The following is a 25622-nucleotide window of genomic DNA, read 5'->3' on the forward strand; positions in this document are numbered from 1 at the left end:
GTCCACAGGGTTTTCTTGACAAAGATACTGGAGTGGTTTGCCATTTCTTTCTCTATCATTCCCTATGGGTCCTTTGTCAGTTCTATCAGTCACAGAGACCATTGACTATACTGTATGTAAAGAACAAATATCCTGGCTGTTGAGCCAAAGCACATGTTGATTGGCATTGCTTCAATGGGTCATTTGGAACCAGTGTCCCTCAGAGTTGGAATACTCTGAGAGGGGGCTCTGAATATCTGTGTGCATAGGAGGTGATTCTGAGATCTGAAAGCTGTGTTATCTAAAAAGCTTGGCAAAGAAGTAAATGCTGCCCTAAGAATTACATACAAAGACTGATTGACCTAAAGTCCAGCTGACCAAATAGTCCAGCACACAGTAAGCATTTAATAAATGCTTCCCCATTGAACTAGCCGAATGACCTCAGAATGCTCAGCACTATTTCCAACTCTCCAATGGCCTCAACATTTCACAACACTAATTTCCTTCATTCCTTGCCCCAATCTGTGACCATGTCATACTTCCAACTTGTAACCATACCTGTAAGAAATAAGGGAAAATGACAGAAAGATCAGGAAGATATATATCCTGTTTCCGACTCACTGGCCTTTGAAGCTGATGAAGCTTCAAAAAATCTCCCAAAAGTGTACGATGAAGTTGAATGAAGGAAGTTCATTGAAAAAGCATCTTGACCCTCTGGGAAGGAAGTTGCTATGTTCAACAGATGTACACACCAGCTGCCTGTTTTGCCAAATTGTACAATTTATCGTTTGGTGGGTCTGAGATTTCCCTCGGGTGCATATTCTTCCAACGATGTGGATCACAGCCCTGACCCACCTTCCCAGTGAGTAAGGTCAAGGAATGGTTTCCACTTGGAACCGCCTACTACACAGATTGAGGAGAGTGATTTTATACCAACTTACTGAATAATACTTGACCATGTTGGCATTTCATGGGTTTTTTTTTGTTTTGTATGTTTTTTATTTTAAAAAGTATAAAGTACTGCTCATGGTAATTATCTCAGCAAGCAGCAGCATAATAACCCTTTGGGATGAATGTATCCATTTTATGTATCAGAAAACTCAGACCCAAAGAGGTTAAGCAACATCTCTAAGGTCATATACCTACTCGGAAACAGATGTGGTACTAAGTCCCAGATGTTCTAAATGCTAGTCTCTTCATTTGTCTGTTTGACAACTATATATTACTGAGGGCCAGGGTTGAAAATCTAAAACTAGAATGAATACATCCACAAATTACCATACTATAAGATGAAATCTCATAGGTGCATAGAAGAGTTGAGAATGAGGTGCTGTGAGAATTCATAAGACAAGGGGGTTCATAAACTTGGATGGGGAAAAATACATGTTTTTTTTTTTATTTTTCACTAACCTTTAACTGAAAGATAGCATTTCTTTAAATTATAAACTTTAAAAACAGATTAATCTGAGAAAGATTCCATGGGCTTCATCACGTCATTTAACTTCTCTTTGCCTCAGTCTCCTCATCTGTAAAATGAAGATAATTATAATACCTCCCTCCCGTGGTTGCTGTGAAGATTAAAGGAGATAAAAATTGTAAAGTGCTAAGCACCATGCCTGGCACATAGTAAGTGTTTTATACATGTTAGCTATTATAATAATAACACCTGCCTTACAGGGTTGTTGTAAGGATCAAATGAGGTAATATTTGCAAGGTGCTTTATAAGCCTTGAAAGTTATTGTTGGTCAGTCATTTTTTTAATTCGTGTCTGACTCTTTATGACCCCATTTGGGGTTTTCTTGGAAAAGATACTGGAGTGGTTTGCCATTAAGCTATTACAAAAATAGCTTAAGGACCCCTCCTCTAGAGGGAATACTTCATGGAGAAAGTAGCAATTGAGCTGGAACTTGAAAGATAGGTACAATTTTAACATAGAGATGGGAGAGAGGGAAGGCAATGGTGAAGGGCATTTTAGGCAGAGATAGATTGGAGGCTAAATGTGACTACTATGATAGTCAAAGTTATAGATTTGGTTGTTTATCAGCAGGAAATGTGGGACCATTGGGGCAGCTAGGTGGCACAGTAAATAGAGCACCAGTCCTGGAATCAGAAGAACCTGAGTTCAAATCCGACTTCAGACACTTAACACAAAAACTAGTCGTGTGACCTTGGGCAAGTCACTTAACCCCAATTGCCCTCCAAAAAAAAAAGAAAGAAATATGGGACCATTGATGTTATTAGAGTGATGTGGTCTGAGATATGTAATTGAAAAATTAATTTGGCAGCAGAGTGCAAGATGGATTAGGAGGCAGAAAGACTGGTGATCAAGTGACAAGTTAGGAGGTTACTGCAATAGTGTGGTAGTGAGGGATGTTGAGAGCCTGACTATGGTGGCAATGAGAAGGTGAAGGAGGAAGAAATGGGAGAGATCTCAAGGAGATGGAATTGACAGATCTTGACAGATTAGTTGTGCAGGCTAAAGGAAAATGAGTCTAATGTACCTCTTAGGTTTACACACCATGGGAACAGAATTGTGGCACCATTATCAGAAGTCAGGAAGAGTAACAGATTTCTTTTTTTTTTTTTAAGCAATTGGGGTTAAGTAACTTGCTCAAGGTTACACGGCCAGTTATTTCTGGGTGTGGTGCTAAGTATCTGAGCCTGGATTTGATACAGGTCATCCCAACACTGGAGCCGGTGCTCTTACTTGCTGAGCCACCTGGCCGCCCTGAGTAACAGATTTCTAAGGAAAGAAGACAAGTTCCATTTTAGGTTTTTTGAGCTTGATCTAGAGAGATTCAGTAAAGAGTTGGAAATATCAGACTGTTTGATGATAGCTAAAGCAAAAAAGTTGGTTGAGAAGAGGGGTTGATACTCATGACCAAAATGGATGGAAGGAGCTGGAGTGTGTGTATCAATGTGAAAAGAGATGAAACAGATGCTAAGCTTAGTTTGGAGAAAGAAAAAAGCAGAAGGTCATAGAGCCGGAGTCAAAAGAAAATCAACCAGCTGCTCACCCTCCCTGAGGGGCCTTAGCCTGATGGCCCCCAGACTCCTTTTCAAAAGTCCATAGTGGATCTGCTTGTGCTGAATGTGTGTCTTGTCCAAGGGGCTAACAGTAGATGAAAGCAGGGGAAGGGGGGGTGCAGTTTAAAATGAAAGAAAAGAAAGACTATTTTACAGAAGCCTTACTAAAAATGAATGAAAGGCTGGCACTTCTACTAGGTATAGTTCATAGAGCCTCTGGTCATGGAAACTAATAAGCTTTCTTAAAGGGTCCCAAGTTAACCATCACTATTAGATATTCAAGTCCTGTCTTCACACTTATTATTATATGCTTAGTTTAATAAAATTACTGAATCTAAGTGCTCAAAGACCATCTAATCTCACCCATGCCTAAGTTAGAATCCTTTCTGCAACATATCCAAGGAAGTGTCCTCCAGCCTCAGTTTGAAGATTGCTGTTAAAGGGGCAGCTAGCTGGCTCAGTGGATAGAACACTGAGCCTAGAGTTAAGAAAACCTGAATTCCAAATCCAGCCTCAGACACTTACTAGCTATGTAACCCTGGCAAGTCACTTAACCTCTGTTTGTCTTGATCCACTGGAAAAGGAAATGGCAGACCATTCCACTGTTTTTGCCAAGAAAACAGCATGAACAGTATGGTCTGTGGGGTCAGGAAGAGTTGGCCACAACTGAACAACAACATTGAAGGAGAACCCAGTACTCCTTTAGGCTCTTCATTCATCTTTAATTGCTAAGAGAGTGTTGCTAAAATTTGCCTGTCAACTAATTCTGCCTCTGAGGTCATCTCTCCCTGCATGCTCATGGTGCTCTCAGACTTTACTTGAAAGCAGTTGTAGGTGATGGCTGGGTCAGGTTGTCTGCTAGGAAATCACACCTCTTCTACTACCTGTGAAGTGAGTGGTTTGGGGCAACAGTTTCTGTCAAGCTTGGACAGCTTCTTGGGACTTTCCTCCCCATGACTTCTGTGAGGGTAGTGCTATGTACATTACTCTGCTGTTCATATGCAGAAAGTCAACTTGGTTTCATTTTTCTTCTTCCTGGCACATCCTGATGCTGCAGCAGAGAACCCAACTTTAAATTCAGAACAGCAAAAACAGAAACAGTTGTTAAGTGTCAGTGAAAGCTGTGACCTTGCTGTTGTCAAACAGGCAGAAACATCATTAGCATGTACAATCAGACTAATCCTACACAGTGTTCAGCGCTCCTACCAGGGAGGTTATAAGGATTTTGTGACTTCTGGGGCATCAGTGTGATCTACAGAGATAAGCACCTTCTGGCTCCAAAGGTTCTATGTCGAAGCCATTCTGCCACCATATTGTCTATATTTGGGATTCAGGCAATAAGCAATCTGGTGTTTCCAGCTGAAGATTATCTCTCCATTTCTCTCTTGGTCCTTTTATGCTGAAGAAGAGCTATCCAGACTTTGTCATGCTCACTTCAGTGTTTCATGATGGAAAACTGAGGGACAAGGAAGACACCTCTTTTAATGATCCCCCATTTCAATCTCCTCTGCCTGGGTTTTAAATCCCTCTATGTTCTGATTCCATTCTACCTTAACCAGTAGGCTTATCTCCTTGTATTCTATACCCCAACCAAAACGATTATTCAGCACCTCCCCAAACATGTCCTGTGCCCAATATCCAGAGTAGTCTCCTCCCTCCACACTGAAATTGCTTTCCCAGCTCTCAGCCAACAATGCTATTGTACAATCTCCTTCATGCAACCACATCCAGTATCCCACTCTAGTAGTACCTCCGTTTTTGTAACCACCTTCCTCCCATCCCCTATGGTAGCATCTCCAGATGCTAGAGGGGAATGAATCCTTTTTCTTTGAAAAACTGTCCTCTGAACCATCAAAATTCATTCTCCCCTGTCCCGATTAAACACTAAATTGGGAATCCTAAAAATTAAAGGTGATATTTTTAAAATGACTGAAAAAAAACATTGAATTAATAGATAAAACTACAAGTTAGTTTTACAAAAAAGCAAATAAAATAGATTGATTTTGAAAAAGAAGGAAGAAAATGAAATCACTGATATCAAAAATGAAAAGGGTATCTATACCCCACAGTTGGTTTTTATCCTAGATGAAAGACTTCCTCATTAGAGCTCTATACCTTCTCAGCTATTCACCTTTGCTTGCACCATTCCCTGGGCCAGAAACAGTCTCTACTCCTGACTGTTTCCATGGTCTCTGCTTGTTGAAACCCTAGCCATCCTTTGAGACTTAGCTCCAAATGCCTTTCCACCGTCCTCTGCCCCCTGCCCTCTTTCTTCCCTTGGGATGCAATCCTTCCATAGGGCTCATATAGCACTTGACATCTCCCTCGTTGACTGATCTCTCATGTTCCATTTTGTACTTTAGTTGTTTCTGCAACAATGTCTAATTTGATCCTTGTATTTCTCCTAGCACCTAGAGCAGTGTTTTGTCCAGAGCAGGTACTTAATTATATGTTGACTGAGTTTCATTCACTCAATCACTAGGACAGCCCAAACCATCCAAACTGAGGGTAAACAAGCCAGGTTCATATTTTAAATTCCATTTGAAAAAGAAAAGCCACTTATGGAGAATGACACTGGGTAGCATTTAAAGCAGGAAACGAGTGATTTTCCAGATTGATTTTAATGTGAATCGTTTAGCATTGGTTTATACTGAACAGGCACCATCTGATTTATGGAAATCATTTCCCCACTATTAATGGTATTAATCAGATATGCCTGTGTAATCAACAGAATTATTACTCTGAGACAAAAGGGATGGGGTAATCCTCACTTCATCTGGACATCATGAAGAAACAAGTGGAAAATAGAACCATAAAATGTTTTCCTTGAGATTGCCTTGATTGGGACACAAAATTTCTTGATGGAGACAGCTCCAGCCAGGTTACAAATTGCTAAATTTGCAGTGTGAGCATACACACCTCGGTAATCACTAAACACTACAAATCTGGGCTTGATTTAGTGTTTTGTTGATTGTCTGTGTTTAATAAAGTGATAAAGAAAATGTTAATGGTGTAGATTAAATTTTAAAGTGTGTCCTGCCATGCATTTTTGTTGTTGTTGTTAAACATTTACCAGCAACAACAGGTTGTGCCCCACTGTCACCTATGGAGATAAGTGATTCTATGCCCCTTCCTATCCCTACCCCTAGCAAAATGAGCCCTAAAAGAAAATAATTAAAAGATCATTACAGAAAGGAGATGTAATGGAATCACAGTAAGATATTTGACACAAGCCAAAAATGGATTTCTTCTCACACCCTTCTCTACACACGACCCAAAACCATGGATGATTTCAGTTGCTTGAAGATTCTGCACATAGCAGGAGTTGGTTTAATAGAAGTAGGATCACTGAAGCCCTCCCTTCATACACCTTAGATCTGGAATCTCTGTCCATTACCTAGAACTATTCCAGGTATAGCTGTATGTATATTATACTGCATACATATATACATATGTAATATGTGTGTATACTGCATTTATATCAAATGAGGCAATATATTGAAGCATTCTGCAAATCTTAAAATTCTATATAAATATAAGCTGTTATTTTCACATCCAGCATTATTTGAATCATTAGTCATTACAGAGAAAGACATATTTGTGTTTTAAATAAAACTGGGGGCGGGAGTGGGGGGAAGAAATGTTCAAGGTTGGAATGGAGCCAGGATAAAAACTAGAGAAGGGCATAGACAAGAATTCCAAAGAAAAAATTAAGAAATGTGGATCCTAAACCCAATTTTTCTACTCCCTCACCTTGATTTTATCATAGAATCGTAACATTTTAGAGATAGAAGGGCCTCTGTCCCTTCCAACTTCCCATTTTACAGATGAGGAAAACAAAGACCAGAAAAGGCAGTGGCTAACAATTTACAGGTCTTGCAACCTTTATAATCAGGATTTTTTTTTTATATTTCACCTAAATCCTTTCTCTTAAACCTATCCTTTGGGGGCAGCCAGGTAGCACAGTGAGTAAGAGCACCACCTCCAGTGTTGGGATGACCTGGGGGATCGTATCTGGGCTCAGATACTTAGCACCACACCCAGAAACACCTGGCCGTGTAATCTTAAGCAAGTTACTTAACCCCAATTGCTTAGGGGCAGCCAGGTGGGTCAGCAAGTAAGAGCATCGGCTCCAGTGTAGGGATGACCTGGATCAAATCTGGGCTCAGTTACTTAGCACCACACCCAGAAATAACTGGCCGTGTAACCTTGAGCAAGTTACTTAACCCCAATTGCTTAATTAAAAAAAAAAAACTATCCTTTGCTTTTCTCCTCAACACCTCTGAATAAGATGATGATGACTTAACATCACTAAAACTGAGAAGCAATGATTGATTACCCAGAGAAGTAAGAATAGATGTAGCTGAAGATCTGTGACTTCATCAGTGTGGATAGATATACCCTCCACCAGTGCAGATAGCATTCCCTTCCTTGCCTTACTTGACAGCCTCTATGGGTTGCAGTATGTAAAGTCAACATATCACTGCTCCCAACACCCCGACTACAAGTCTTTCTGAATGTAGGTAGTCTTCAAATAACAAGCATATAGTCAGTCATTTTGCCTAGATTTTAGTCTTTCTTGGACAATAAGACCTGTCCACCTGTACACACTGCCTTGCTCCTGGGATAACCTCCAGGCACCTATACTGAGTCATCAGATAGAGGTATTATTGATAAAGATTTTTAGAACTCCTTAGGGCTTGAAATTTCTCACTAGAAACTCTTTCCAGATCCCAGTCTAACAATCTCACCAGCAGTGGAAGTAGGTAACTGGTAGGAATTAACAGCATTTTATGTTGAGAATCTATTAATTACAACACATCACTAAATCCCAGTGGAAAACTCTGGGAATTCTGACATTCCTTCCAGAACTTTCTCCTCACAAACACTTCATCACAAAGGGCAGTGGAGAACTCTTAATAATTGCAGGCTTATTTCATAATCACTAAAAGCTTCAGAAAAGACAAGCCTCTCTGTTAATGCCCACTTGCACTGTGTCAAGTGTTATCATTCCTGGACCTTTTTATAAGAGTGAAAGTATGTGGTTACTTCCTTGGGTACCATTCATATTTCTCATTCCAGTCCTTGATACTTATGTTCTTATGTGTAGATTTTTCTTCCTACTCTTTTCCCTGCTGGCTTGAGGTCATGCCACCCTATGGCCCTTGGTGATGTTTTATTTGCTAAGGCAAAAAAGAGTATCATTTCTGATCCTGTTCATTTTGTTATTTCACAGTCTAATAAAGCACTGATGGTGGTGGGGTGGAGACCAGAAGAAGAAGGCCTATTGTACTAAGTAGTTGAGACATGCCCTGTTAAGTCTCCATTGACTGGGGATTTCTTTATGTTTCATCTGGGATTGAGAAAACTGGGCACAGGGCTCAAAATTGGCTACATCATCGAGAATGAGAAAAGAAATCATAGTCCTGCTTGGGACTAAGTCAGCAGTGAGAGGAAGCAAATTTCTTTGAAGACATGTGTTCAGTCTAAGTTTCACTCAACTTGCCTAGAAGGCAGAGGGGGTGGGTGCAGGGAGCAAGGAAGGAGGGGCTAATGAAAGGAGGAAGGAGGAGGGTCAGCTTTACCATGACACAACACACTGTGCCTTTGCTGGGGTTTCAAATAGAGGAACTGAGAAGAAAAGTGTCCTCAGGGAGATTCAGCCCTTCAGAACACATGATGGACCAAGCTCGTCCTCCACGCCCCCTGTTTCATGTGTGGAAAAGGGTCAGTAAAGAATAGCCATTCAAGAAGGATGTGATATGGTCCAAAAACTTTTCCTGGATTTTTTCCGCAGGCGACTGAGTCAGAGGCCAACTGCTGAGGAGTTGGAGCAAAGGAACATTCTGAAACGTAAGTGACTTCTAGGGATCTCTGGTCTTTGGGGGTTGTTGTAACCACTTTCCTCTCTCTGTCTCTCTCTCTCTCTGTCTCTCTCTCTCTCTCTCTCTCTCTCTCTCTCTCTCTCTCTCCCTCTCTCTCTCTCTCCCTCTCTCTCTCTCTCTCTCTCTCTCTCTCTCTCTCTCTCTCTCTCTCTCTCTCTCTCTCTCTCTCTCTCTCTCTCTTTCTCTCTCTGTCTCTCTCCCCCTCTCTCTCTCCTTCCCTCCTTCCCTCTTTTTCTTCTGGGTACAGCTCTGACTAGGTAAGGCCAGTAGTGAAGAGTATTCTCAAAATTAAGAGAAAATCTACTAATATGAGCACATCAAAGACAAATTCCCAATAAACATAACAAGTCAGCAGTGCCTGTCCTCATGTATACCTTACAAAATGTGAACATTTACTTATCATAGTAATTTTAATTATGGTCTTATGACCAGAAATACTATGTAAAATAAAGAGGAAAATAAATCATCAGCAAGAGAATTTTGGTTTTTAGAGGGTCACTTTGAAAAATCAGTAATTGACTAAAAAGAAATCAGAGAACAGTATTGATTACCAAGATAAGGGGACCACCTGCTGGTTCTGCTGAACAGCTGGGAGAGAGTAAAGTTTGTTGAAACTTTGATACAGATGAAGTTTCTCATCCTTTTGACCATTCAAATTGGAGCCTAAGAAAGTATTGCCAAATGTATTCTGAAAGTACTTATTCTCTGTTTCTTTAAATTCCCACAACTTGGTTGGGGGAATATATACAATAGTATTCCTGCTTGATACTGAACCTCAGGAATAGCCCTGCTTTCTCTGTAATAGTGGCTTTTAAAAAATAAATAAGTCCTGAAGTTCAAGCAAAGAAATATGTGAAGATTTATTGAGAACAGTCGCTTAATATTACAATATTTTTAAGACATACTGCTAAAAGCAAAGGAGGCAGTTGCTTCATGAAACCCAATAGACTTTATTGTAGTAAAGTATAGGAAACATTTAGAAAATCAAAATTTATTTCTGTCTCCACACTTCCCCAACACCAACTACTACCAATCTCTTTGTTATAACAGCTGTCTCAGTTCACATTACTCTTTCTTCCTATGTAATCATATTTGTGAATTATATATATATAATGGGCATATATGTATATATTTATATATGTATACATACACACATGTATATATGTATATCTATATATAGTCAGACAAATAATAAAATATGTAAATAAATATAAAATATTTAAAATATAAACCATATATTTTAATATTTATATTTTAAATAAGATATTTAAAATAAATAATATCTAAATAAATAAAAGTCAGAAAAATAAATATACATATTACATACATGCATGTGCAGAATACTATATGGATATATAGCATATATACACATGTGATAGTGACTGGGACCATATATATATATATATATATGCACATGTGGTATATATGCAGTTATCTGAATTAGTGGTTCTATCCATATAAAGAACACCAAGAATAGAAACTCCCTCTATGAATGCAAATCAACAGTTCATTTGTTATTTATATTCTTAGAGAGTTTCCGTGGGTAGTGAGAGGTTAAATGACTTGTCTATGATACCACAGTAACTGTCTCAGAGGCTGGGCTGAAACCCAGGTCTGTCTTTCTGAGTCTAAGGTTCATTATCTATCCAAAGTTCCCTAGTGATTTGCATAGAGATATGAGATGAGTTGCCCCAGGAAATTTATATATATATATACATATAGACACACATATATACATAGATGTATGTGTGTCTATATGTATATAGACATGCATACATACATGCATGTGTATATATTGTACATGTGCATACATACACACATGGATATATACATTTCTAAGTATATATTGTATGGATATATATGTATCGATGTGTGTAAAATATGTATGTGTATCAGTACTGATTGCTAAGGAACTACTTCATGGGTCAGGAAGTAGTGTAAAAGAAGATAAACTTTTTGTAGCTTTGCTATTAATGATCTTTCTCATACATTCTAATTTTTTTCTCTAGGAAAGAGAAAAATGCATACTTCTACATATATGACTATGTGACCTCCAATTTTAATAACTGGGAGTTTGCCCTCTCATCAATGTTGCAAATTCTTTTATTTTACTTTTGCCATCTGTCTCCTCATTGATCTAATGAAGTAACGTGGTCAGTCCTGAGTTCCTTGAGATGGGCGGGCATGGGAGGGCAAGAGGACAGTCTAGTACAAAGATCGTTTATGCTAACTCCATCCCAACGCATCATTCTTATGTTTTCTTTCTTCGCCGCCTTCTACATGATTTCTCCTCACAACCCCTTGCCTCCCTCTCAGTTTATTCTGAAGATGGATTCAGTGCTTCCCACACTGCAAAGGAGTTGCTTCTAGTTTCCTGGTATTCAAGAATCCCCTTAGAAAGTTTCTTTCTGAATGGGAAATTGGAAGGCGAGAGGTAAATGCAGTGTTCGCTAAGAGAATTGGAATCTTTTTCTAAGTGATTTTCATTGTCAGGGGGAAAATTCCATCGAGATGATGTCAGGCTCTTCAGCTCCCATCTGATCTTCTCAGATCCATTATATACTTATCATTGTATAAACTGGAGATAGGAAAAGACAGAGTAATAATGAACCTACTTCCACTTATCTCAGAAATATAAGCAAAAAATAAGCAAACCACCTTCATTTTCCCATTTTTTCTTGGCCCCCAAAAGCGCCAACTCTGATGACCATATTCAGTTTGCGATAAATATTTAACTGGGGTATCCCTATGGTAAAGCTTTCCCACCTGGGCCTAGCCAAGCATCACAGAGCCAGAGCTGGGAGAGATCTCTGAGGCCATCAAGGGCAAGCATCTCGACTTACGGATAAGGAACCTACAGCCCAAGGATGTTAAGGGTCGTGCCAACATCATGGAAATATTGTCAGAGACGGGATTTAAACCTAGGCCCTCTGTCCTCTTTTATCTCCGTCACGCTGGCTCTGAACAAACTGAGACGGCCTTCATGGAAATGCTCAGGAATGACTCCTGGCATTTAGACAGCAAGTTAAGATTGACAAAGTGTTATCTCAACCTTCACAGGCCTGTGAGGTAAAGCAGGACAGATGTTATCCCCATTTTACAGAGGAAAAAACTGAGTCTGACAGATGTGAAGTGACTCGGTCAGAGTCACACACAGCTAAGTGTCTCAGGTAGAATTCAAATCCTGGTATTCCTGATTTTGAGTCCAGCAGCCAAGTAGGCATTCTCTTTCAGAAGCAGTGGAAAGGCTGTCTAGAAGAGGGGATGAAAATCCCACAGCCCCCACTGATTCCCAGCTTGACAACAAGTCAGTCATATCTAGGAAGTACACTCAAGTTAAATGACTTGTCTATGATACCACAATTAGTAAATGGTCTCAGATCCAAGTCTATCTTCGTGATTCCAAGACTCATTATCTATCTGAGACATTTCTTACCTAGACTATCCTGGCAGATTGGGCTTTGGGCAGCATGCATTCCTGAAGCAGGAAGAGATTTCTGTATCGACTGAGGAAATCTAAGGTTGAGAAAAAAGAGGGCTTGTTTTAACTTCTTTTTTCTCTGCTCCCTACCACACAGCTCAAAATGTTCTTCTGCTCAAAAGTTTTGCTACCTCAGGCAATGCCTGACAAAATTCAAAAGTCTTGGTCCTTTTACATTTTCTGAAATCCAGAGCTTTTCTGAAACTCACCCCAAACCATGAGGGACAAAATTCTGGCAGAATTTTTTTAATTGATCATTTTTTTAATATAGATAATTCTAGGTCTTTCAGATAGATTTTGTGGTGGTTATTTGTTTTTATATGCTTTGGATCCTCTTCACCCACACAGCAAAGGAGAAAAGGAATTGGATTATAGTACCCAAAGTACAGGGTTTGAGCACTGACCCTGACACTATATTAACTGTGTGGTCTTAGGGGCAGCTAGGTGGCTCAGTGGATAGAGTACCTGGGCTGAAGTCAGGAAGACTCATCATCCTGAATTCAAATCTGACCTCAAATACTTACCAATTATGTGACCTTGGGTAAGTCACTTAACCCTATTTGTCTCCATTCCCTCATCTATAAAATGGGCAGGAGTAGGAAATGACAAACCACTCCATTATCTTTACCAAGAAAATCACAAATCAGGTCACGAACAGTCAGGCACAACTGAAAAAAAGCGAATGAACAACAACAGCTTAAGAAACACCACTATGTTTCTCTGAGTCTCAGTTTCTGCATCTGTAAAATGGTGATAATAATACTTGTACCATGTTGTTGTGAGGCTCAATTGAGATAGTACATATGCACAAAGCACTTCATTAGCCTTAAAGCATTCTATAAATGTTGGCTATCACTATTATGGTAAAAAGAGAGGGGAAAATGGGAATATGATCTGGTTTTAGAGCCTAGACTCATAAATTGGAACTTCCAGAAATTGAGTTGAAATTATAGAAAGATCTAAATTTAAATCCTGCCTGTCATATCCTAGCCGTATAACCTTAACTAAATCAGTTTCCCCATCTGTAAAATGAGAGAATTGGGCTAGATGGCCTCTAGGGTGTCTTCCAGTTCTAAATCTATGAACCATGGGCAAGCAACAACCTTTCTGAGCCTCAGTTTCATTATTTAGGAAATGGACTTAATATGGGTTGACCAGTCTTCTCAGGACTGTTGTGAAGATCAAATAAGACAATGTGTTTGAAGCACTCAGAAAACCTGCGTTGTTGGCATTCAGTCACATCTGACTTTTTCTGACCCCAGTTGAGGTCATTTCCTTCTGCAGCTCATTTTACAGATGAGGAAACTGAGGCAAACAGGGTGAAGTGACTTGCCCAGGGTCACTCAGCTAGTAAATCTCTGAGGTTAGATTTGAACTGAGGTCTTCTTGATTCCTGACCCAGCTCTCTTTCCACTCCTAGCTACCCGTTAAGAGATATATAAATAATGATTAACCTGCTCAGTGATAAACCCCCTTTTCTTGATTTTTGTACAGCAGCACCCTAGGTATATGAGCACATAATGAACACTATTAACTGATAATGACCATAACAGTGAGGTCATTGACCCACCCTATGACATCCCCCTGTATTTATTACATTCCTCCTGGTTAGAAAGTGCTTTTATCTAGAGAGGTGGTTTTAGGTTATCTAGGTGAGCTTTGGCCTTTATTTCAGGAGCTTTGTTAGTGGGCTAGCTAAGATTCCCAAGCCCACCATGCTATTCATGGAATGTATACCCCGTGGCTTCAGGACACTGGTCAGTGGCAATCAGAGTTAACTTCTAGCCTGAGGTTTGTCCCATATAATCATTTGCAAGGTTAGTTAGTTCTCAACAAAAATGCAAGGTTGGTGAAGGCAGTGTGGTGTGTTAAAAAGAATATTACTGGCCTGGACATCAGGAAACCTGAGTCCTGTCTTACCTATGTTTCCTAAAGCAAGTCATCTGACCTCATTCTCACTTGTAAGATGAGAGGATTGAACAAGATTATCTCTAATAAGGTATCCAGTATTCTGTGATTCTTTGAAAATTGACTTTGACCATAACCTATCACCTCTACGCCCAGGGATCCAGGAGCCCAGTGTTCTTGTGTTTCCACCATATCTTTTCAAGATCTCTCTTTCCTCCCACTCCAAACCCCCAACACCTCAGGGGACACCCTGTCCATGCCTGACCACTCCTAGAAGGTCAGAGTGCGGATCTCCCCTTCCATCCTTCCTCACTCAGCATTTATCTCTCCAGTGTCTCACCTTTCATGGCCACTCCTGCTTTTTGAAGTAATGCTAATCTCCAACACAATAATTCATACAGGGTAAGTTATGTTAATGACTGGTAGTGGCTTAATGTATTTTCTTTACAAGAAGCATATTGCATTTTGAAAGGTGACTCATAGGAAATAATCTTCAAACCCAATATAATCCCTTAAATTTGTCATTTTAAACATTGTGTCAGGCTAATCAGTTTGGTAATTATTCGGTTTGGTCAAAAAAATTGGGGGGGGGTAGTATATGCCTTTTGATGACATTCCTCAAATCACATCATGCAGACAACCAACCTCTTACTTTGTTTTCGTGTAAGACTGGCTTTGATTGGGGAATTGCCTCTTCCTTGTGAGGTGAATCCAATTAATGTAAATGTCATTGGTAATCATGGAGGCTTGGCTCCATTCCTGGTTTCATTCTCTTAACTTTGTTATCTTGACCAAGCCAGTTTGGGATAGTAGAAAGAATAGAGAATTAGGGTCAGAGAACCTGGGTTTAAGTCTTACTTCTGTTACTCACTGACATGGATATCCTTAGGCAAATGACTTACCCTCCCCGTGCAGCAGTTTCCTCATCTGTAAAATAGAGATTGGACTAGATAATCTCTAACATTTCTCTCTCTTTTTATATTTGTATATATACATAGACACACATATATACATATACATATGTGTGTGTGTCCTCTATATTTGTTGTTTATTTATTTTTAGTTGTGCCTGACTCTTTATGACCCAATTTGGGGCTTTCTTGGCAAAGATACTGGAATGATTTGCCACTTTTTTCTCCAGCTCATTTTACAGACGAGGAAACTGAGGCAAACAGGGTTAAGTGACTTGCCCAGAGTCATCAGCTAGAAAGTGAGTCCAGTTTGAACTCAGGTCTTCCTGCCTCCAGGACTAGTACTGTATCCTCTGTTCCTCCTGGCTGCCCTATTTCCCATATGCAAATGAAAAACAGATAAACATCTTTTGTTTTTGCTCCCTCTCACAAGTTCAGTCAGTAAAAAAAAACCTCCTTGGAATGCTTCCCCATGCCACTATTAACTGTTTTCTAACCTAGAAATTAGAAGCAGTCTGTCAAATCAACAAGCACTTATTAAGCACCTACTATATACCAGGCCCTCTGAGGCATTATCCTGTTATTTCTATATCTCGCTGTGGGAATACCGAATGATCACAGAATCTTAGTGTCAGAACTGGAAAGGAGCTCGGAAATCATCTAACACAACCCCCTCATTTCACAAGTGAGGAGACTGAGGCTCCAGGGGTTAAGGGACTTGCCCAAGGTCATACTGAAGCAGACAAACACAGGTCTTTTGACTTTAGAGCACTGTTCTGCCCTCACTTCTGGTACAGGATGATTTAGCAAGGGCCTTCAGTGAACCAGAGGGAAGGCTTGCTGCTCTCCAAGCCTGGGCTTTCTTTCCTCAACCATCTTGCACCTGGTTCTTAAAAAGGAGCAAGTAATCCTTCTGCCTCACTGACCCTACAGTAGCACATTCAAGAATTAATTTCCTGAGCTCTTGGGGTACTTTATATGAGACTGAAGAGAGTCACATGCTGTTGCATACATCCACATAACAGCCTGGGCCCAGAAACGCCACATTGGTTATCTGGATAATTCTAATGGTTTATTCGGGGAATTTCTGAAAATAGACGTTTCTGGAATTTCTCCTCTCTGACCTCCACTGGGGTCATAGTGTCAATTTCCACTTTTTTGCTTTTGCTTTTTTCTTCTGTAGCAGGTGGTCCCCTTTAGGTACCCTCAATTTTTCCCCCTCCCCCGGCTGAGTTAGGGAAAAGACTCACATCATAATGAGCCCTAGTCTTGTCTCTGTGAGGCAGCAGAACCTACAAGATGTAGCTAACTCTGGATGGGTTGGCTGGGCAATTAGGCAAACTACCAGCCACTTTGGAGGAAGAAAACTATCCTGTTTCTTCCCCAAAACCTGCTCAAAAGTTTTCCATGTGTTTCTTGTGACATGATTATTTTCATCTTCTGATACCCAGGCTCACACGCTTACTCACTGCGTGGGGTCTGGTAACCAAAAGAAATAAAGAAACCACAATCATAAGTTCAACAAGTAATGTTTAGACCACATTGAATGAGCACAGGCAATTTGGAAAGCTTTCCTAGCAAGAAAGACAAAAGACCAGAAGAGATTAGAGTCAGGGACCATCCTCGCAGAAGAACTTTTTCATGGGCTGTGAAATACCCTGTAAGAATAGTATATAAGAAATAAATATGTAAATAAAAACTTCAGTGATGCGCTTCTATTTTGGCCACTTACAAAAAAGTCAAAAGAATCTTGTCTATCTCTTCCAGCTCGGAATGAACAAGAAGAGCAAGAAGAAAAACGAGAAATCAAGAGGAGGCTAACGCGAAAGGTGAGAGGGGCCTGACGGAGGGCTTCATTGGTGGCGCCAGGCCACCCCTTTCCTCCCTTTGTGTGACCTTGGCATTCCTTCAGTGGCCATTTAATAGCCATTTTCCATGAGCAAGCTGCTGCAATGTGACTTCAGTGACGTTAGTGAGGGTAGCCCTCATTTCTGTCTAGACTCTGCACCCAACTTTTTAGGTTAGTGATTCTGAGTCCCCTGGAAGGTATGACACTTCCTGTCCATTTTATTTTCAATTAAAGTGAATTTTTAAAAGTTTATTTTGAAATGTTCAACACACATTATGACCCCTTAACCCAATACAGTAGGGGTCTCTCAAAACTCCCAATCTAGGTAGAAAACTGAATTCTCCAGTAATCAGAGACTGTAGATTTCTCCATTCTTATGATATGATGTTCCTTGTCCATCTAATAAATGTACTTCTATTGCCATCCAGACTGATTACTCAAAGAGTACTATATTGAAATTATTCAGTCAAAGGAAGGAGTTTAAAAGGCCCCAATTTAAGTCAATGGGTCTGAAGTTTTTAAAGCACTCAGTTCAAAAGTTTGGCAACTGAAGTATTACAATGCCTGTAAAAATATAAATGCAAATTATAAAACCTCTTAAAACCATCAGAGTGACCTCTTTAACAATAAGACCCTTCACTGAGTTACTCTGGATTAGTTAGTTCTTTGGTGATATTGACAAGAGTAATGAATCTATGAGACCTGAAGATGATTAAAAAAGAAACAACCACATTCATAGAGGATAGAAGCCAAACTTGGAGTTAGGAAGACCTAAGTTCAAATCCTTCCTCAACCACTTGGCTATGACTGAGCAAGTCACTTAATCTCTATCTGCCTCAATTTCCTTGTCTGTAAGATGAGGATAATAATAGCACCTGCCTTATGGATTTGTAATCAGAATAAAATGAGACAACATCTAAAGCTTGTAAACCTTGAAGTGCCTATAAATGGCAGCTATTTTTAGTAATAATAATATTATTATTATTAATCACAACATCCTTAGCCTGTTACAGTCATTTTCAGAGAATCAATATCCAAATCTTGGAGACAGTTTAAAATTAATTTTTAATGTTTATTAGGGCATCTTTACTTAAGGCAATTTAGAGATCCTATGGAAATTATCCTCACTAAAAAATTATGATTTGTGTTCACAAATCTTACCTTCCTAAGTGCTTTTCCAAACATATGGTAAAAGAGCTCTTAACAGACAGAGAAGATGCATCCCCCAAAAGATCAAGTGACTTGCTTAGCATCACATATGTGGAAAGACCTTCAAACAGGGCCTCAATCCTTTAAATTCTCACCCATTATTTTGAAGATCAGCTACTGCCAGATTCTCAAGTGAAGACTTTGGAAATGTTTGCCATCCTCACATTGTACAAATTGCAATTCCCTGGCCCATGAGTCTGTAGGACGCTACTTGGTTGTCTTGTCAAAAGGTCAGTCCTTGTTGGAGAGGCAGTGTAGTATATAGTGGAAAGAAAACTGAGCCTAGCTTCGGGGAACCTGGGTTTGAATCATCCTCCTCAGCTCTAATCCCATGACTTTGGGCTATAGGCTGACCAGTGGATCTCATTCATAATAAGGAGATCATAGATCCAGTGAATTTAAGGAATTGGTGGGTCCAATACAAGGATACTTTACAGTCTCCAATACAAGAATACAAGAAACTTTAGGCAAGTTTTTTTTGGAGATTCAAATTCCTAATCATTAAAATGGGGATGATAATATTTTTACTCCTTACCTCATAAAAGCTGTTGGGAGGGAAGTATTTTGCAAAAAAAAAAAAGAAAAGAAAGAAAGTGTTAACCAAGCATAAACTCTTTCCAGGGAGGTGCTTGGGCATTTCCCCTTGGGTTCTCTATTCCACCCCTTCCTTGGCCTTTGTAGCAAATAAAACGAAATAAGTTGGCTTATGTCTCTAAAAGGGACAGCCTAACAGTTTAATTGAAATGATTGAAAATAACTAGTTACTCCCCTGAGATACCCCCCAAAATTTAGGAACTCAGAAGAAGTTTTAAAATTTATAAGTCATGATTGGACTCACCAATTCCTTACAATTTGAAGTTTGTTTGGAAAAGTGAGGTAAGGGGCGGCTAGGTGGCTCAGTGAATAGAGCACCAGCCCTGGAGTCAGGAGGACCTGAGTTCAAATCCGGCCTCTGACACTTAACACAAAAACTAGCTATGTGACCCTGGGCAAGTCACTTCACCCCAATTGCCCTGCAAAAAGAAAAAGAAAGAAAAAAAAAAGTGAGGTAAGCCTCACTCAGCTTTACAGAATCTCAGGGTAAACCCCTGAGCCATAATTTGCCATTGTTGGGGCCAATGATGATGAATTAATTTTTCATGGTGGACAGGCAAATCCGAAAGGAAACAATTCTAAAAAGCAATAGTTGGGTCATTTTCTCAGGTGCCTAAAGCAATATTTAAACTCCCTTTCAACTTCCCAAAAGAAATCACTTCCTGCATCATCATTTCCTTTTTAGTCATCCACAATTGGTTATCACTCTGGTGCCTGAGAACTAAATTGTGGGTGTGTGAGTGAAGGGACAACTTTGTAGTGTGATGTGAGAAAGGGGAGAATGAGAAGGCAGCTTCTCTGAAAACAGCGTGGTCACATATCTCCAGTTGCAGCCCCAAACTGAGCTGAGGTGAGGAAGTGGATGAGCAGGATGGGGAATATACATTGCTTCCTGTCCCATAGTTCTATTTCTTTTGAGCCCTTATCACAGACAAGCCAGATGCTGGTCTTGCTGCTACTTATTAAATACCTTCCCCTTAACCCTCTGCCTTCCTCAGTAAATCACCAATGATAGTACCTGGCAGGCTTTTTGGTAGCGATGGCAGCTGCCTCTGTCATAACATTCATACCGTGTAAGGTAGATTTTTAGGTTGTGTCTAGAGAGCAAACCTGGAGAGAACAGTGGTCCTTCCTTTCCTCCCTTCTCTCTGCCTTGGTTTTGGCTTTTATAAACTAGCAATGTGGGGCCTAGGTGGTACAGTGAGTAGAGTGCCAGCCTCAGAGTCAGGAGGACCTGAGTTCAGATCCAGCCCCAGACACTTAACACAAAAAAGCTAGCCGTGTGACCTTGGGCAAGTTACTTAACCCCAATTGCCCTCTAAAAAGAAAAAAAAGAGAGAGAGAGAAACTAGCAACATTTTGGTCTCAATGCTTTGGTAGGTGTGAAATTATATATTTTTATTGTAAAGGCCCACAAGTTGAAAGAAACAACCTACTCCCACCCCCTGGCCCACTTCAAGCCAACACCACTCCACACAAACCTGGGCTTGGAGGCAAATCTGATTCCCTCAGATGGCACAGGAAGTAACTATGGATACATCTCCCCTCCCACATGTCCTCTCCCCAAGTCCTCCTTTCCCCCAGCCTAACATCATTAGCCAACTGCAGACACATAGTTGTGCCTCCCCAGCCCTCATTCAGGCCCAGCAGAAAGATTCAGTGTTAATAACGATGGATTTTTTTTTATCCATTTATTACATGGGCTTTACACAGCAAGTGTTTTTTGCTCTGGCTTTTGTTTGACCTAAGGGCAGAGATCCCACCGCCCAGTATCAGGTTTTAAACAGAATTGGCTGTTCATGCCAAAAAGCTTGCAGCAAACAGCTCAGTGGAATGCAACGTTTTGGATCGCAGGGCAAATGGACATTACCAGTTTCATAAAGGCCAAGAGAGCTATGCTTATTTGCAGCCCTGATGGTGACAGGGAGCTTATAACAGGAGTTTATAACTCTAGCCACTGCGAGCGTCTGCTTAGCTGTTCTCAGAGTGGTAGACCTTAATGAATGTTTTGCTTTATTGTTTTTATCATTATAATAGGAAACTGTTATAATTAGGGACACCCCAATGCCGCACCCTCCCCTTACAGCCTTCTGCAACAAGACAGGCCACATCAAGTCATGCTCCCTGCCTCAGCCCTACATCTTAGGACAGACTCCACAGACTAGAGCTGATCTGAAGCTTCTTTAGAGAGATGGGTTTCAGTCTTGATTGGGTGATCTCCAGGACCCTCTAGACCAAGAGTTCTTAACCTTTTTGGTGTGTCATAGGAGGAAGAGAGGGAGGGAATAAACATTTACATAGCAGCTATATGTTCCAGGCATTATAATAAACACTTTGCAAATATGATCTCATTTGATCCTCTCAACAACCCTGGGAGGTAGATGCTATTATCATTCCTGTTTTACAATTTGAGGAAATGGGAAAGAGACAGAGGTTAAGTGACTTGCCCAGGGTCACACAGCTAGTAAGTATCTGAGGCTATATTTGAACTCAGGTTTCCTTGACTGGGGGCCAGTGCTCCACCCACTATGCCACCCTGGCTCCCTCTCCTGGACCCCTTTGGCAGTCTGGTGAAGCCTATGTACCTATGTACCCTTTTCAAAATAATATTATAAAATAACATGAAATAAAATGCATAGAATTACAAAGGAAGCCAATCATATTGAAATTTCATTGCCAAAAACTATTTTTCAAAGAAAAGAACCAAATTGACAGACCCCAGATAAAGAAGCTTTGCTCTTTCTATGTAAAATCTCCTGGTATTCTAGATCAGCTTTAGATTCCAGAGATCCCCAGGGGTGGAGAACCTGTGGCCTCAACGCCACAGATTCCCCACCCCCAGGTCCTAACATCGCAGGAGCATGACACAAGCCTGTTACCCAATTTGGCTCCCATACGATGCCCACTGCTTTCCCTGTGTCCTCCAACTGGCAGTAGGGAATGAGCTTTCCAGCTCTAGCCAAGAACCACGTGATACCAGAATGGTGTTGAGCAAGAACCGTCTCTGGAATGTGTTTGTTTATTTTGCAGAATAAGTGTTCTGATTGCAACTAAGCCTGTGTCCATAGTTATGGAACCTGAAAAATAGCCTTAAGAAGGGAAAATGGCACTCATTGATAGTACAATGTAAAGAACTCTATATTATAAGTCAGGAGACCCAGACTCTGGCCTGAACTAATTATGACCTTAGATAAGTCAGCAAGGAGGAGGAAAGAGCACTGACCCCAGTCATCACCAATGACTACTCCCTCTGTGACTTTAAAGTCCCTTAACTTCCCAGGGCCTCAGCTTCCTCATCTATAAAATGGGGGGATGGGGCCAGAGGGCCTCTGAGGTCCCATCCAGAGCTAGAAAGCACTGGATGCTGTGACTATGCACTAGGCCCCTCATCTCCCTCCTCTCCCTTACAGCTCAGTCAGAGGCCCACGGTTGAAGAGCTCCGTGAAAGGAAGATTCTCATTCGCTTCAGTGACTATGTGGAAGTTGCAGATGCTCAGGATTATGACAGGAGGGCAGACAAGCCCTGGACTCGACTCACAGCCGCAGACAAGGTAAGCAGAGAGGGAAAGGAAATAGCTGGATCCCAGAGTCTGGCTCCTGCCTAGGGAGGATGGGCTTGTTATTGTATCTCACACTTGGCATGAGGGAGCTCTCGGGCCCCAGTGTTAGTCACTGTCTCAGCTGGCAGCTGAATACCGGTGGGGAGGCCCAACAGCTGGGTGAATAATAGAGCTACTTCCATCACACCCGCCTTCCCTGGGGCTCCAAATAGCTTGTGACCTTCACTGGAGTCAATTCTCACCACTCTAGGAAAGTCATAGACAAAGGATGAATACAATCACACCCACTTTACAGAAGGGAATAAAGGAGGCAAGAGGAGGCTGATTCCACAGAGGAGAGGAGGGAGATGGCCAGGGTCACAGACCATTGCCCACTTCTTCTTGTATTAACATTTAAGTCTATGTAAACACATATACTTATTCTATGCACCCTTATATTTGTGAATGTTGTCTCCTTCCAATAAAATGCAAACTCCTTGAGAATTAGGCATCGTTTCCTTGTCTTTATATCCTCAGCACCTAGCATTGTACCTGGCACATAGCAGGGAGGGGGAACGGGCAGGGATTTTATGACTGTTGATTGATTGATTGATTCACTCAGTTCAGTATAATTCAGCAAAAGTTCCTTAAATTGATTCTTTTTTGCAATATGCCTAACTGGGTGCTGGGAATACAAAAATGAAAAAAAAAATAGACTCCAAGTTCTCAGGGAGTTTATAATCTAATGGGGAGGTAAGATATTTGTCCAAATAATTAGAGATGGGGAGGGAACCTCAAAGGGCATATTGTCCAGTCCCTTCAGTTTCCCCCAGAGAGGTTGTGACTTTGCCCAAGGTCACACGGGTAGGAAGTATCTTTAGGTGTGATGTTAAAATAAGATTGAATCCATGGGAGCAATCATACAGGTTGTTCATATAATCTCTAATAAGATTCAAGGAGGGGGCAATCAGTCATTCCTGACTTGGATTAGAGAAGGCTTCATGAAAAAAATAGCACCTAAACTAGTTCTTGAGGAAAGAGACAGAAGGAGATTTGCAGGGGTAAAAAGGGGAGCCATTCTAAGCATGCAAAGACAGAGGCAGGAGAGGGTGGGGAAGAATTGGGTGGGGATTGACAAGTCATCCAGTCTGGCCCTAAACGTAGGGTACTTGAATGAGAGAAGGGTGAAATAAGGCTGAAACGGGAAGCTAGAGCCAGATAGATTGAGGAAAACCTCAAATGCTAGCATGTAGTAGATCACCTAGGGTGAGCTCAACTTGACTCCACAGTCAAGTTATTTACTTGCTATTTACTTTACTGTTTACTGCTATTTACTTGCTTTGTGAAGTACAAGTCACTTCTCTCTTCCATGATTTGGTTTCCTCATTTGTAAAATGAAAGGAACCAACTAGATGGTCCCTAAGATTCCTCCCAGTGCTAAATTCTACAACCTGTGTCACCTATCTGATGGGCACTAGGGAGCTACTGAAGATGTTGGAGCAGAGAAGTAACATGGTTAGACCTGTCCATTAGAAATATTACTTTGCATAATTACAAAATACTTTTTACACAGATAGATCTAAACAATTGGAGAAATATTAATTGCTTGTGAGTAGGCCAAGTCAATATGAAAAAATATATACAATGTAACATACAAATAATATAAAATATAATTAAAATGACAATTTTACCTAAATTAATTTAGTTATTGAGTGCCATACTAATCAAACTACCAAAAAGTTGTTTTATAGAGCTAGGAAAAAATAATAACAAAGTTCATCTAAAAGAAGAAAAAGTCAAGAATATCCAGGAAATTGATGGAAAAAAAACCTGAAGCCTAGCAGTACTAAATCTCAAATTGTATTACAAAGCAGTAATCATCAAATAATATGGTACTGGCTAAGAAACAGAGTGGTGGATCAGTGGAATAGACACAGTACTTGATCATGGTAATCCAATGGTTGATAAATCCTAAAGGCTCTGGGATAAGAACTCACTACTTAACAAAAATTGCTGGGAAAACTGGAAAGCAGTTTGGCAGAAACTAGGTATAGGCCAACATCTCACAACATATGCCAAGATAATGGGCACGTGATTTAGACATAAAGGGTGATATCATAAGCAAATCAGGGGAGCATGGAAAATTTTACCTATCAGCTCTATGGATAAGGGAAGAATTTATGACCAAACAAGAGATGGAGAACATTATTAGATATAAAATGCATGATTCCAATTACATTAAATTTTAAAAGTTTTGTACACACAAAAAAAAATCCAATGCAGCCAAGGTTAGAAGGAAAGCAGGAATCTGGGGGAAAAAATTTACAGCAAGTTTCTCTGATAACACCCTCATTTCTCAAATATGTAGAGAACTGAGTCAAATTTGTAAGAATACAAGTAACAAATCAAAGCTATCTATCATCATATGAAAAAATGCTCTAAATCACTATTGATTAGAAAAATGAAAATTAAAAAAACTCTGAGCTACCACTTCATACCTACATATTGGCTAATATGACAAAAAAGGAAAATGGCAGAGGTTGGAAGGAATGTGAAAAAATTCAGACACTACTACACTGTTGGTAGAGTTGTGAACTGATCCAATCATTCTGGAGAACAATTTAGAACTATGCCTAAAGAGCCACAAAACTGTGCATTCTCTTTGATCCAACAATATGAGTACTAGATGTGTATCCCAAAGAGATTTTTTTTAAAAAAGGGGGAAAGGATCTATATGTACAAAAATATTTATCACAGATATTTTTGTGGTGACAAAGAATTGGAAATTGAGGGGATGCCTCAATTTGGGGAATGTCTGAACAAGTTGTGGTATATGACTGTGATGGAATACAATTGTGCTATAAAAAATAACAAGCAGGATGGTTTCAGAAAAAAACTGGGAAGATGTGTATGAACTGATGCAAAGTGAAGTGAGAACCAGGAAAACATTGCACACAGTAATAGCAATATTGTATGATGATCAAATCTGAATGACTTAGTTATTCTGATCAATGATGATTGATCCAGAAAGAGAACTAATGGAGTTTGAAGCATAATTTTTAAACTTTCATTATTTTTCTTGCTTTTTTTCAGCATGGCTAATATGGAAATATGTTTTGGATTATTTCACATGTATAATTAATATAATATTTTTCACCTCAGTGAATAGGGAAGGAGCAGAAAGGAGGGAGAGAATTCAGAACTCATTTTTTAAATATAAAAATAAATAATGGGGGTGGCT

The 25622-nt window shown here is 40.1% G+C and overlaps 1 protein-coding gene across 7 annotated transcripts in view; it reads left to right on the plus strand.

The window, feature by feature from the left end:
- PHACTR1 (phosphatase and actin regulator 1) overlaps positions 1–25622 on the plus strand; it is a 695847-nt gene that overhangs the window by 652979 nt on the left and 17246 nt on the right. For 6 of the 7 annotated variants that reach the window (XM_069092414.1, XM_069092412.1, XM_069092416.1 and 3 more), the window contains 3 exons: positions 8804–8859; positions 16958–17019; positions 22253–22393. In XM_069092414.1, coding sequence (XP_068948515.1) covers positions 8804–8859; positions 16958–17019; positions 22253–22393 — 259 coding nt within the window. Of the gene's footprint in view, positions 1–8803; positions 8860–16957; positions 17020–22252; positions 22394–22652; positions 23029–25622 lie in introns of those variants that run through there. The other variant, XM_069092410.1, reaches the window with a different exon arrangement.

This window comes from Petaurus breviceps, unplaced genomic scaffold, assembly GCF_028583685.1.
Source record: "Petaurus breviceps papuanus isolate PSGF00001 unplaced genomic scaffold, PetGlider_PUasm1.0 190, whole genome shotgun sequence".
NCBI lineage: Eukaryota > Metazoa > Chordata > Mammalia > Diprotodontia > Petauridae > Petaurus > Petaurus breviceps.